The sequence below is a fragment of the Physeter macrocephalus genome, chromosome 7, assembly GCF_002837175.3.
Source record: "Physeter macrocephalus isolate SW-GA chromosome 7, ASM283717v5, whole genome shotgun sequence".
Lineage (NCBI taxonomy): Eukaryota > Metazoa > Chordata > Mammalia > Artiodactyla > Physeteridae > Physeter > Physeter macrocephalus.
In genome coordinates, this window is record NC_041220.1 from 93,839,937 (window position 1) to 93,854,963 (window position 15,027).

The 15,027-nt window shown below is 36.5% G+C and overlaps 1 protein-coding gene across 8 annotated transcripts in view; it reads left to right on the forward strand.

Moving 5' to 3' along the window:
• The window catches only part of PPARGC1A (PPARG coactivator 1 alpha), a 113,061-nt gene extending 98,459 nt beyond the window's left edge, over window positions 1-14,602 (forward strand). For 2 of the 8 annotated variants that reach the window (XM_028492093.2, XM_055086122.1), the window contains exons 11-14: window positions 3,713-3,834; window positions 4,166-4,317; window positions 8,876-10,082; window positions 10,611-10,700. In XM_028492093.2, the coding sequence (XP_028347894.1) occupies window positions 3,713-3,834; window positions 4,166-4,317; window positions 8,876-8,997 (396 nt within the window). In that variant the 3' untranslated portion in view covers window positions 8,998-10,082; window positions 10,611-10,700. Of the gene's footprint in view, window positions 1-3,712; window positions 3,835-4,165; window positions 4,318-4,887; window positions 8,058-8,875; window positions 10,083-10,610; window positions 10,931-11,885 lie in introns of those variants that run through there. The other 6 variants (XM_055086120.1, XM_007130763.4, XM_055086121.1 and 3 more) reach the window with 6 other exon arrangements.
• Window positions 14,603-15,027: the final 425 nt, after the last annotated feature.

The following is a 15,027-nucleotide window of genomic DNA, read 5'->3' on the forward strand; positions in this document are numbered from 1 at the left end:
TTGGCCAATCTTGGAAAGATTTTTGTCTTTGCTTTTTAGACCTTCAGATGCCTTTTAATTTCATTTTTATCACTAGGAAAACCAAACACTCTAATCATTTTCTCAAATGAGAATTTCAACATGTATTCAATCTCTGATCTTTGTAAGATAGCAAGATGTGGTCGCATTCTTATGTTGCATAAAAGAAGATTGACAGTCAAATAGGTAATTTAAGTGATTGTGGAACAGCCCTTTGGATTTCTGTCTTTCCTATCTAGGTTGTGTCTTCTTTTTACTGCAGAATGTATCAGTATCCGATATAAAAGGTCCTCTGGTTTATCTTCTTTTGGGATTATTGTTGCATAGAGTTTTTCGTATAAAGAAGCAATTCAGAGACTATCCCAATATGTCTGCATATGGATGTGCATATGGTCGATTTTCACTTTTACTTTGAATTTCCTTGAAGATGAACATAGGCTGTGTATATTCCCTTAATGGTAGATGAGCAAGTTCTTTGTGATGGTTCACTTTCTTTCTCTCTCTTCTGCATTTCTCCCTCCTTTCCCTCTGTACAGTAGTAACCTTCCTAAAAACATTCATTAAAAAAAATAAATAAATGACACTCATGCAAGCAGGCGCCAGGAAGTTTAGATAACAGTCCCATCAAATTCGGCTGTTTGGCTGGAGCTGGCTGCATAAATAGAACGGAATGTGATGTGATGATTCCCTTGCTCAAGTGTACAGCACTGCCCCGGGATGAGCCTCACTCTCCATTTATATTTATTGACCTCCAGGATGTGCTGCGTGCTCTGGAACAACACAATTACAGCCTTCAGTTGGGACATACAATCTACATGGAAGCGAATCAGGCAGCCTGCTCTGCTTGCTGTACTTCATCAGTTATGTAGGCTCAATGGTTGCTGTCAGAGGAATTGTGTTTTACCAGCTGTTTCAGTGGAGTGGGAAGAGTGAGAGTCCTTACACTTAAACCATAAAAGCAAATCATGGAAACCTTTGTTAGTACACTCAGCTGAGCTACCTGGGCAAGGTTTTTCCTATGATAAAGCACCAAACCTGGTTTTCATTCTCCATTGTCTTAGAGAGTCTCAGAGTAAGGACCACACTTAGTCACCTTTGATGTAATGAAGGGTATGGAACTAGGTGTTAAAAGTCATTAATTGATTGGCAATTGATTGATTTTTCAACAAATATTCATTAAGAAGACTCTTATGTTTGGGTACCCTTAAAATATAATAGTCAATAGGACTGGTATGGTCTGTGCTTTCATGAAGCTTTCATTGTTAGGGAAGATAGACATTAAACACCGAATAAACTTTTAATTATTTAATTACAATTGGGCACAGATCTACAAAGGAGAAGTAGAGTGTTCTATCAGAGCAACTTGTAATAGAAAGCTGGACCTCACCTCAAGTCTCAGAAAGGAAAATGATTGTTGAGTTCACTGTAATTCTAGACAGTATGTGTATGTTGGTTGGGGGGAGGGAGAGGCAGTGTGGAAAGGATATTCCAAGTAGCAGAGAAGCAGCTTGTGCAAAGCCCTTAGAAAAGGAAGGAGCACAGTACGTACTAGGGACTGAGAGAAGATCAATATGGCTGGAAATAGAGGAAAGGAAAGAATGGAATGTGGGAGCTGAAGCCCAAGATGAAGATAGATCCAGACCCTGAAGGGCCCGGTAGGTTCTGTTAATGATGTAGGTCTTTCCCTAAATGTTATGAGAAACTATTGAAATGTTTTAGATCTTAATTGGCATGATTGGTTTCCTGTACTCTTCGTAAAGACTATTCTGACCGAAGTGAAAGAATAGTTTGGAGGAGGGTAAACACCGACACAGGATCCAAGTAAAGAGGCTGTTTTACTGGTCCAGAAAGAGATGCTGGCAGCTTGATTTAGGGGACATGCAATAAAAGAGGCAGATTTAGGAAGTAAAAATCAACAGGACTTAAGGAGTGTTTGGAAATGTGGAGGGGACTAAGCGGGAAGAATCAAGGAAGGCACTTGGGTTTTTGTCCTGAATAACAGGCTAGATGGTGTTAACTTCACTGATACAAGAAAGACCCACTGGGAAGAGGCTGAACTACAGAGTTTGGTTTGGGTAATGTTGGTCTAGTTTGAGGTGCCTATGGGACATCCAACCTGAGATGTCAAATAGATAGTTGTTTATTTGAATCTGAAGCTCAGAGGAACTTTCCTGATGAAAATGGAAATGTGAGTGTTGCATATGGTAAAAGAAGAAACATGGATGATCAAATCACCTAGGAGGATATATATTATAGGGTCTGTGAATTGTTCAGTTACGTTTCTCAAACATTTATTGAGAGTCCACTCTTTACCAAGTTCTTTGCTAAATACTGGGCACATGAAATGGACATATGTTCAGTAAATAACATAGGACATCTCTTTGCTTTAAGCCTAAATGACTTTTTACATCATCCAAGATGTAAAAAGATATTCTCAGATATTCTCAGTACATCCAGAGAAAACTCTTAGGCAAGCTAAATCTGTACCTTTGCCCTGTGTTTCCTAGTCTCTGCCTCCGTCTAACTTAAATCTCTCCAACCTTAAGTTCATTTCATTCTTGTTTGCCATTGATAGACATACAAGCTAACTGGTAAACACTTCGTTATACTAACTTCTTACGTTCTTGAAAAACCTTTTCTCAGTTTGAGAAACATCATCATCTTTGGCCTTGTCTTCTTGGAATAAGAGATATACGATTACTTCTTACACTAAGAATGCATTCTTGTTCTTTAAAAAGTGATCCATCTTCAGGCTATAAAATATTCTTCCCGTATTTTGTAGGTTATAAATTGCTGTTGACTTTCAGATTATGATGATATTGACTCCACTTGTGAAAATTAGGCCACACCCTTCTCGTCTGTTCCTAAAATAAGATTCACTGGCAAAGTGAAATTTATAGCCTCTTTTATAGCTCTTATTCTTTGGAGACCCATGGCTTAAAATGGCCAGTATTTTAAGACTGTATTTTTTAAATTATTGTCTTTGGACCACCTGTATCAGAATCACTGGGGTGTGCTTGTTAAAAATAAAGATAATTGAAGCTTACTTTCCAAATTTTTTTAATAGAGCTCGAGTAAACCCAATAATTTGCATTTTTAATAAGCACCCCAGGTAATTTGTATTTATACTAGAGTTTAAGAATCAATATTTTGAGGGGTGTCAAAATTTGTATGTCAAACTATCATGCTGTACATCTTAAAATTATACAGTAATGGATGTCAATGATTTGTCAATAGAACTAAAAAATGTGTATATTTTATTATTACAATTCTGAGTTAAGAAGAAATTAAAGAGTTTTGCAAGCCAGGTCATTTTCCTACCAATTTTGAAGATTAATAATCGGGTCACAAGTGTTAAAATATTTAATAGATATTATTCAGCTATTAAGTGATAAAAAAGATTACATAACACACATTTCTCCTATAATACATTAAATTTTCATGTGACAAAGGAACAGAGATGGATAGAAAAAGTAGAAGAGAGTGAGAGGCAGAAGAGAGTGATACTGAAGAAATGGAAAGTAAAACTTGGTTCTAGTCTTTTGTTCAGGTTTAGTGTGTGTTTTGCTTTAATTGGCATGCTCTGGGGGGGGGGTTCTCATTATGCACGATTGTACATTTATAAATGTTTCGAGTATTCAGCTTCTTTCCTGACTTCAGAGCTAGCAAGCATCTTCTCACTTTCCCCTCCTAGGAAGAACGCCGTGTGATTTATGTTGGTAAAATCAGACCTGACACAACACGGACAGAACTGAGGGACCGTTTTGAAGTTTTTGGTGAAATTGAGGAGTGCACAGTAAATCTGCGGGATGATGGGTGAGAATCTTCAAGATTATTTCTTGTTTAGAAGCTGACATATGTAAAAAATTATGGCCATAAGATTACTAGAATGGGAATGCTTTGACAGATGACATGTTGAGTTCAGAACCTTATTTATTTTCTTTCATCCCTATTTATTAATCTTTCTAGTTGAGATTTCCTGTCCCAGAAATAAGTATTCAGCTGCTTGACAGGACAATCACACTGATAAATGGATGCAATGGTTCAGACGTTGGCACCAGCGAAGTCTCCAAAGTAGAAAGGGTTACAGTCATATATGCTAATCCTTCCTCACTAGTTTTGAACTTCTCTTCTTTGTCCGTTGCAGAGACAGCTATGGTTTCATTACCTACCGTTATACCTGTGATGCTTTTGCTGCTCTTGAAAATGGATATACTTTGCGCAGATCGAATGAAACTGACTTCGAGCTGTACTTTTGTGGACGCAAGCAATTTTTCAAGTCTAACTATGCAGACCTAGGTATGGATTTTACTGTACATAGAATGAGGAATCCATAATGTAGAGCTCAACATGGAAGCATATGTAAACTGTAGGCACATTGGGTTGGACCATCGCTTTATTTTACTAGAGGGAATATTTGAATACAGATTTTATCTTATTTTTTATTTTTTAACACACGAGACAGTATCAGAAGCAAGGGGCTTAAGTTTTGGCAACAAAGAGAAGAAGCAAATTGTTTCTACTGTCTGCCCATATGCTGAAATTCTGCACTATTTGTATGTCTTTGTGTGTGTGTGTGTGTGGTATGTTTTGAGTGTGCAAGTGTTGTACTCGTTTGTAATCTGTTACTGCTTTCCGTGCCTGCCTACCCTGAATCCTTTTGTACAAGCTATAGCATTGGCATCATTGCTTTGCAGAACAGAATATGCAAAAGTCTTATTCTTTTTTCCTTATTATCTCACAAACTCTTAGAAATGCCAACATTTTCTACAAATTACACTCAGAGAGGAGAAAGTAAAATTTCATGTGCTAAATCACACTGTACTTTCTTTAAAACAAAAAAAGAAAAAAAAACCTGTTTTTTTTTAGTGCTTCCATATGCTAGGCACTGTGCCAAGGCTTTGTAAGCGTTTTCTCATTTAATTACCAGAACAATCCTAGGAAGTGGATATTATCATCCCCATTTTACAGGTAAGGAAGCTGAAGAATAGATAAGTATTCCTTTTTGCCTGTTATAAAAATTGTACAGACTCAAGGGGTAACATTTGGAAAATATAAAAAGGTATTAAGAAAAATAGTAAAATCACCTCTCAGCCTATCACCTAGATAACCACTGTTACCTAGTATGGGATTTGCTGTTCAGTATTTTGTCTCAGAACGTCAAATTTCTTATAGTTGAGGTCATATTATACGTATATATACATTTTTAAGTTCTACTTTTCTCGATTAATATTATATAAGTTCATTTTCCACTGTGATTCAAAGGATCAAAAATAATTCACCAGTATATTTTAATGGTTGTATAGTATTCTGTTTGGCAAATAGTGCCATTATATTTAATCGTTCCATTATAGCTAAACACATTTTCAGTTTTTGATATTATAAATAATGCCACGATGGACATCTTGATTTCCTTTCCAATCTTAATTTTGTTCCTTTCCATGTTATTCCCTAACTAACGTGTGTATTGTAAGCCTTTAAATTCCTTCATGAAATAATGAAGGAAGGAAAATGGCAAATGTCTTGTGCATATGACATAATTGTTTAAATCAGTTTGTAATAATCATCATGAAATTAACATATAAATCTGCTCCTAAGCATTATTATATGTCTATCTGCACTTGCTTTGTCTTGGTATAAAGAAAAAAAATGAATACCAAATACAGGGCTTTTTTCTTCCTTCACCTGAACTGATGTCTTCCTAGAGTAATTGATACAGGTGGGGTGCATTGTTCAGGGGGAATATGCTATAATTCACTTCACAAGCTAAATAGATAGTATGAAGCAGGGGAGAGGCAGTTGACTGTTAGAGAGATAGACGCCTAGGGATGAAAATATAAAAGGTGGCAAGTCATTTGTTCAAATGTTGGCTGATAAAAACAGTCCAGACAGATTGAAGTCTTGAGTTGATTTGACTTATTTTCTTCAGTGATGAAGGCCAGGGTGTTTTCTAGTCTCTCAAAACATCTAGAGTTTAAAATAAGCTACCTAGAGGGGCCTTTAGATCGTGATTCATCACTGGTAAAGGGAGCATGGGTTAGTATTTCCAAATTGAACTGGAGCCTCCCTGAAATGTTTCTAAGAAGAATGCTTCTCCTCTAGTTATCTCTCTGCCTTGCCAGCAGCAATAGAAACGTTGCCATTGCTAAGCTAGCTCTGATTTCCTGAAAGGTGTGTTTGATGTGTATTGTAATGGCATGGATTTTTCCAATTGCCTCCAGCCTTAACAAATGCAGGAAGTGGAGTCGATCTGAGCATAGGCCTGGTGTAGTTGAAAGCGCCTTGGCTTTGGAATTTCGCAGGCCTGGTTTTGAAACCTGAGTTAGCTTTTTGACCTTGAGCAATTAAACTCCCTCTGCTTCCGGTTCTTCATTTGTAAAATACATTATAATGTTGTTGTGAAGATTAAATATGTGTCTGTGAAGCCCTTAGCATAGTGTCAGTGTCTGGCACAAAATAGATTCTCAATGAATAGTAGCTATAATTATAATAAAAATGATTGTTATGAGAAGTTATAAATTTCAAGTTATTTTAAAATGAAAGAATCAACACCAGGGGCCAGCTTTGGAACCAAACAACATCATATATATCTTGTCTTTATTCCCTGAATAGTTGAAGTTAAGTGCCTCGGGCCATGAATGCTGAATAAGGTGCATATAAGCATATACTGGACTCTTAGAGGGATTGGGAGCTTACGTGTATGTCAAGAGTAAAGTGAAAATGATGTGATACTGATTAATTTTACCAAAAGTAAAGCAACCTATCATTTTAGATAGATTACCAATTTTTAAAATTTTTATTTGTTCTCCTAAATTAAGTTAGCTCACATATCCCATTTCTCTGCTATTTTTAAATTAACGTATAGTTAATTTACAATGTTGTGTTAGTTTCAAGCGTACAGCAAAGTGATTCAGTTATACATGTATATATATATTCTTTTTCAGATTCTTTTCCTCTATAGATTATTATAAGATATTGAGTAGGGTTCCCTGTGCTATCCAGTAGGTCCTTGTTGTTTATCTATTTTATATATAGTCGCGTGTGTCTGTTCATCCCAGTCACCTAATTTATCTCACCCCACCCCCCTCACCCCCCATCCCCTTTGGTAACCATAAGTTTGTTTTCTATGTCTGTGAGTCTATTTCTGTTTTGTCAGTAAGTTCATTTGTATCATTTTTTTTTAGATTCAACACTTAAGTGATATATGATCTTTGCCTTTCTCTGTCTGACTTGCTTCACTTGGTATGATAAATTCTAGGTCCACCCATGTTGCTGCAAATGGCATTATTTCATTCTTTTTTAGGGCTGAGTAATATTCCATTGTATATATGTACCACATCTTTATCCATTCCTCTGTCAGTGGACATTTAGGTTGCTTCCATGTCTTGGTTATTGTAACACTGGGGTACATGTATCCTTTCAGATTATGGTTTTCTCCAGATATATGCCCAGGAGTGGGATTGATGGATCATATGGTAGTTCTATTTTTAGTTTTTTAAGGAACCTCCATACTGTTCTCCATAGTGGTTGTACCAGTTCACATTCCCACCAACAGTGTAGGAGGGTTCCTTTTTCTCCACACCCTCTTCAGCATCTATTATTTGTAGACTTTTAAATGATGGCCATTCTGACTGGTGTGAAGTGATACCTCATCATAGTTTTGATTTTCATTTCCCTAATAGTTAGGGATATTGAGCAGCTTTTCAGGTCCCTGTTGGCCATCTGTATGTCTTCTTTGGAGAAATGTCTATTTAGGTCTCCATTTCTCTGCTGTTGAGGCCACTTAATGGTTGCTTACAATACTATTAATGCAAAACACAATGATTCTAGTTACTATTTATGAGCCAGATTTATAAATGAGACTCAGAATTTAAAGGGATGATCAAGCTTACCATGATGAAGCCAATATTTAAGTCTGGTTTCTATGAATCTGTAATCTGTGTGTCTTTCTGTTTACTGTTCTATAAACAAATAGATCTTTCCATGTGAAAGAGCTTGATGAAAAATCTCAAAGAGGAAAGACAGAAATTAAATTAGGACAACAGAAGGATGGGTCACGATTAAGAATATGATCATTTTGATCAGGAATTAGTTATGGCTTAGAATTTGTAAATAATAAAAAGTAAACAAATAACATTGGTCACAAACTCTTTATTAACTCAAAGAAATGTATTATGTTATCAACATCTTGAATACATATGTAACTTTACATATACCCTTGCCATTCATTGGTAAATCAATCCCAGATCTAAACACAAATATTTTCAATCACGTTTTTAATAATATGTGGGTGTTCAAGATTAATACATTCATTAGACAAATACTGAGTGCCTACTTTGTGCCAACAGTTTTCTAGGTGCTCGGAATACAGTTGTGATGTGATTTGTTTCTATTAATACAGTATTATTAATTATAAAAATTTATTTTTTTAATTTGTTAGAGTGGCTTTCAGATTATTGCTATAAAAATTTCATTATCTCTTACTTGTGTTGCAATATCCTTCCTTTAGTGGAGGGAAAGGGGTGGAGTGGATGTTATTGCCACAGGAGTTGCATATAAACACATTGTCTCTTCAAGAAATGAGAAGGATTTTGTGGGTGCCGACTGACATAGTATGCCCGTTAAAGTTGGTTTATACGTAAGCACCAGCCACTGTATTTCACAGTGTAGAAACTCTTGAAATCCACTGTATCAAAGTGCTTTTAGTATTTACTAATGAAAATACAGAAACACTGTAATTCTGGGTTTCATGTAGAATAATCCCAAATTAAGACATTTTAAATATTCTCAAAATTTCCTCCAAGGAAAATACACGTATATGTTCTCAACGTTTCTATGCTGACTTTATGTCACACAGCCTGCCATCACTGGACAACTCTTCCGTTTCATCTACAATGCAAGTGGAATTCTGATTTCAGGCTAATCTCTGACAATGAACAGGACTTTTTTTGTGTGTCTACAGAAAAGATTTCGATTTGAACAACAGCTGCTCATGAGGCTTTGGTTATACAAGCAAATTATTCATTAGGCTATGAAGAGAAGAGTGTAAGCCAGTGTAATTTAAGATTGACCATATAAAATTTTAGTGAGGAAAGATGGGCCATTTTTGTCCTGTTTTTATATCTGAGGCTGACTATAATTGTTCATCTTACCTGGAAAAAGAAATGCCGTAAAGACAAGGGATGGTGAGAATGAAAAAAGGAAAAAAAAAAAAGTGAAGGAATTTCCTTGTCTTTAAAGTAGATTGAAGCTGGTGGGGAAGGGGAATCAGCCTGGTTCTGGAGAGCTTGAGGGATTTGCAACCTTTTCAGAAGAACACCTTGTGAGGTCAGTGATTAGCCCCCGTATTATCTAATATTACTGTTTTCTGTCACCGAGCATTTCTATTATGTAATTTAATCTAGGTAGAACACAAATATTTATATTTTAGTAAGATTGTTAACGTTTCCCAGAAAGGTTTAGTTTTCTCTTCTAGTAAGTGCTTTCCAAAGAATGAATGTGTTTGCCAGAGGCTTTCTATTGTATTTCCAAGATACCTTTTCTCAAGCTGAGAGACCAGCAGAAATAGTTGACTTTTTCATAGATGTCAATGGAGAAAAATCAGAAATATTTGACAGAATTTTACCTTACGTCCAACGTGGCTGCCATACATCCATTTTGTTCAGGGCTACTTAAAGTGGCATGTGGAGCTTTGCCCAAAAGCTTACTTGGACTAGTTTAAGGATCTAAGAAAGACCATGGCTTTATTTATACGGGTATATTTTTCCTCTCCTATTAGTGAGTAAAGAGGCTGCATTTGCCCTCTCTGGACATGAAGCATTTTCCTAAACCTTCTAATTTGGGGAGAGTTTGTGCCACTGTTGCTGGGGTTCCTCAAGGTACTGGAGATCGTATGTCCCTCCCGCCTGAAAGGGGAACAGCAGGGTGATGAGTGGGTGAAGTTCTGACAACTCTCTCTCCCACTCAACTGGCTTTCATGCTCAATGAAATCAATCCCACTGGATAGGAAAATTAGTTCCAGCTTCTACTTTTACCTCTCCAACTAAGTGGTTGAGGAACCTTGGGTAAGTCATTTAACATGCCAGGAAGGGGGAGGGGGGGCTTATTTTTAAAGCATATTGATTGACTAAGTTGCTATTGAAAAGAAATATTAAAGTCTGTTCTGATTACCTCCCAGGAGTGTTTAAATCTCAAATGAGTCAATAGATGACTGTTTTGAATTCTCATCACTCCTTACCCTCTGCAAATATATACATGTGCTATAAATAGATAAATAAATATATAAATATACAATTAATTAACTAAAATATTGGTGTGTATATATACCAGTACCATATACTGTAAAAATACCTTCTGCAAATATTATACATATTAATATTCATACACACCTTCTGAAATAATATATATGTAAATATATGCACATATATATGTGTACACCAACACCAATATCATATACTAATAAAAGCTGGGCGTATTTTTTAAAGTCTATCGATTGGATAAGTTGCTCTTGAATCAGGTAATCTTAGATTAGATGATTGAGTTAATGACCATCCGCAAAGGGTACATGTAAATCTGGCTTGGGTTTCTTTCAGATTCAAACTCAGATGACTTTGACCCTGCTTCCACCAAGAGCAAGTATGACTCTCTGGATTTCGATAGTTTACTGAAAGAAGCCCAGAGAAGCTTGCGCAGGTAACATGTTCCCTGGCTGAGGATGACAGAGGGACGGTGAATACCTCACGGGACAGCGCGTCCTTCCCTAACAGACTGTTGCAAATCATACTTGGGAATTTCTCCTACTTTACACTCTCTGTACAAAAACAAAACAAAACAACAACAATACAACAAGAACAACAACAATGGTTTACATGAACACAGCTGCTGAAGAGGCAAGAGACAGAATGGAAACCCAGTAAGCACATGTTTATTTATGGGTGTCAGCTTTGCTTTCCCTGAGTCTCTTGGTGATGGAGTATGTGTGTGTGTGTGTGTGTGTGTGTGTGTGTGTGTGTGTGTGTGTGTGTGTGTGTTTGGGTGATGGAGTATGTGTGTGTGTGTGTGTGTGTGTGTGTGTGTGTGTGTGTGTGTGTGTGTGTGTGTGTGTTTGCCTGGTTTGGGGGAAGTGTGTATGTACAGGTGGGGACTGGGGACACCTGACCAGAGCGTGCAAGGGCAAACCACTTCAAATGGCAGCAGTTCCATGAAGACACACTTAAAACCTAGAACTTCAAAATGTTCATATTCTATTCAAAAGGAAAAAAAAAATATGTGCATCCAAAAGGAAAGAAAACCAACCAACCACAAGCCACCCTAAAATGACAGCCACTGATGTCTGGGCATCAGCCTCCGTACTCTGTTTTTTTTAAGAAAGTGCAAAATCAACTTGAAGCAAGCTTTCTCTCATAACGTAATGATTATATGACAATCCCGAAGAAACTGCAGGTTCCGTAGAACTCATATCCTTTCTCTCTCTCTCCCTTTTTTTCTTTCTTTTTTTCCTTTTTCCTTTTGCCATGGAATCTGGGTGGGAGAGGATACTTCGGGCACCGAGCTCAACTTTCCTAACATTTTGAAGTTTCTGTAGTTCGTCCTTTCTCATGACACCCATGTAAATGTCCAAAATGTTGATCTTCCACAGTGAATTTCAAAAGCCTTGTCAATGGTCAAGCGTGCAGCTTGTTCAGTGGTTCTTTCTGAGGAGCGAGCACGGTGTTACATTGCTAATGGGAGTTGGGTAGAACTCTCTGGGATGTGTTCAGATAGTATAATTGCTACATTCTCTGATGTAGTTAAGTATTTACAGATGTTAAATGGAGTATTTTTATTTTGTGTACATACGATACAATGATGTTCTTTTTTTGTTACAGCTATGCACTGTAAATGCAGCCTTCTTTTCAAAACTGCTAAATTTTTCTTAATCGAGAATATTCAAATGTAATTATGAGGTGAAACAATTATTGTACACTAACATATTTAGAAGCTGAACTTACCGCTTATATATATTTGATTGTAAAACAAAACAAACAAACAAAAAAGGACAGTGTGTGTGTCCGTTGAGTGCAACACAACAAATCGATGCTTTACGCACAACCATCCCTTCTTAGGTGAGCTTCGAGCCAAGCATCTTGTCAAGAAATCTCCTAGCCCCCTAAAGGTATTAACCACTTCTGCGATATTTTTCCACATTTTCTTGTTGCTTGTTTTTCTTTGAAGTTTTATACACTGGATTTGTTAGGGGAATGAAATTTTCTCATCTAAAATTTTTCTAGACGATATCATGATTTTATGTAAAGTCTCTCAATGGGTAACCATTAAGAAATGTTTTTATTTTCTCTATCAACAGTAGTTTTGAAACTAGAGGTCAAAAATCTTTTTAAAATGCTGTTTTGTTTTAATTTTTGTGATTTTAATTTGATACAAAATGCTGAGGTAATAATTACAGTATGATTTTTACAATAATTAATGTGTGTCTGAAGACTGTCTTTGAAGCCAGTATCTCTTTCCCTTGGCAGAGTATGATGATGGTATTTATCTGTATTTTTTACAGTTATGCATCCTGTATAAATACTGATATTTCATTCCTTTGTTTACTAAAGAGACATATTTATCAGTTGCAGATAGCCTATTTATTATAAATTATGAGATGATGAAAATAATAAAGCCAGTGGAAATTTTCTACCTAGGATGCATGGCAATTGTCAGGTTGGAGTTTAAGTGTTTCATTTGGGAAATTCCGCTTTTGCAGAAGCAGTGTTTCTACTTGCACTAGCATGGCCTCTGACGTGACCATGAAGTTGTTCTTGATGACATTGCTTCTGCTAAATTCAATAAAAACTTCAGAAAAACCTCCATTTTTGACCATCAGGATTTCCTCTGAGTGCGGAGCCCTGGAATGGAAGTCAGTAAAGTTTGGCGTGTATATTCAAGTTTCTAAATTGAGATTCGATTACAGTTTGGCCGACATGACTTTTCTGGAAGACGTGATATACCTACTACGTAATCGTTCTTTTCCTTTCTCTCGCCCAACACGATCTTATAAAATGGATTTCACCCCCAGGCCAATGCAGCTAATTTTGAAAGCTGCATTCATTGATCACCAGCATATTGTGTTCTGAGTGAATCCACTGTCTGTCCTGTCGGATGCTTGCTTGAGTTTTTGGCTTCTTATTTCTAAGTAGATAGAAAGCAATAAAAATACTATGAAATAAAAGAACTTGTTCACAGGTCCTGCGTTACGACCGTAACACATCTTTAATCCGCCTAATTCTTGTTGTTCCGTAGGTTAAATGCAGGTATTTTAACTCTGTGTGGACGCCAAACTAAAGTTTACAGTCTTTCTTTCTGAATTTTGAGTATCTTCTGTTGTAGAATAAGAATAAAAAAAGACTATTAAGAGCAATAAATTATTTTTAAGAAATCAATATTTAGTAAATCATATTATGTGTTCAAGGACCAGATGCTTTCTCTATTTTGCCTTTAAATTTTTTGTGATCCCATTTTCAATACATTCTCCTTTTTGCCCTGGATTGTTGACATGAGTAAAAATCTTCGTTTCTTTTCTAACTTATGAAAAGACAACACTACAGATTTCATGTTGAGGATTCATTTATCCCCCCTTCTGGCCTGACAAATACTGTTACCATGAAGACAGTTTTCTTCCATGGACTTCAAATTGCATCTAAAATTAGTGCAAAGAGAGACTCACTAGGCCATCCAAATAGAGCTTTTGTATCTTATGCAGACACTGTGGGTAGCCCATCAAAATGTAAACTGTGTTCCTTTTATTTTTATTTTTTAAATTTTTTTTGGAGAGAACATTTCAAATGAACACATGCACCCCATCATCACTGGAGGCAAAATTCAGCATAGATCTGTAGGATTTTTAGATGACCCCGGGCCATTGCCTTCATGCTGTGGTAAGTACCACATCTACAATTTTGGTAACTGAACTGGTGCTTTAGAAATGTGGGTTGTTTTGTTTTTTTTTTTTCAAGACATGTAGCAGAATAATTCTTCCAGTGCAACAAAATCAATTTTTGCTAAACGACTCTGAGAGCAACGGTTGGGCTGTCAACATTCAAAGCAGCAGAGAGGGAACTTTGCACTATTGGGGTATGATGGTTGGGTCAGTTGAAAAAAAGGAAACCTTTTCATGCCTTTAGATGTGAACTTACAGTAGGTAATGATTATGTGTCCTTTTTTGATGGCTGTAACGAGAACTTCAATCACTGTAGTCTAAGACCTGATCTATAGATGACCTAGAATAGCCATGTAATATAATGTGATGATTCTAAATTTGTACCTATGTGACAGACATTTTCAGTAATATGAACTGCTGATTTGATGGAGCTACTATAAGATTTGTAGGTGAAAGTGTAATACTGTTGGTTGAACTATGCTGAAGAGGGAAAGTGAGCGATTAGTTGAGCCCTTGTTGGGCTTTTTTTTTTCCCACCTGCCAACTCTACATGTATTGTTGTGGTTTTATTCATTGTATGAAAATTCCTGTGATTTTTTTTTTTTAAATGTGCAGTACACATCAGCCTCACTGAGCTAATAAAGGGAAACGAATGTTTCAAATCTACTTCTGCTTTTCTTATTTATCATAACCAAACTCCTGGCATATTCCTCAGATCAGTACACATTACTCGCTTATTGTTAGCTGTTTCCTCTCTGGATCTCCCCCCTCCCCCTGCTTTTCCATATTCATGGATGGCTTTCAGCTCTAAGGTAAAACATGCACCTTCTGTATTTTACCTTGTCTCCTTTCAAATGGCAAAGGCGGAAGTGGTGATTTCTATAATGAGAAGTGATGTGGGACTTTATCAAACGGATTAGCTCTGTTTTTGTACTTAACCCTGGAAAGTGTGAATTTTAAGTACAAGCCACTGCCCCTAGTGAGAAATCTGCTAAATATTTCAGCTTAGGAAGCAATTCTACTCTAATGGACTGAATTTTTTTTCATTGACAGTTGATTTACAATGTTATGTTAGTTTCTGGTGTATAGCA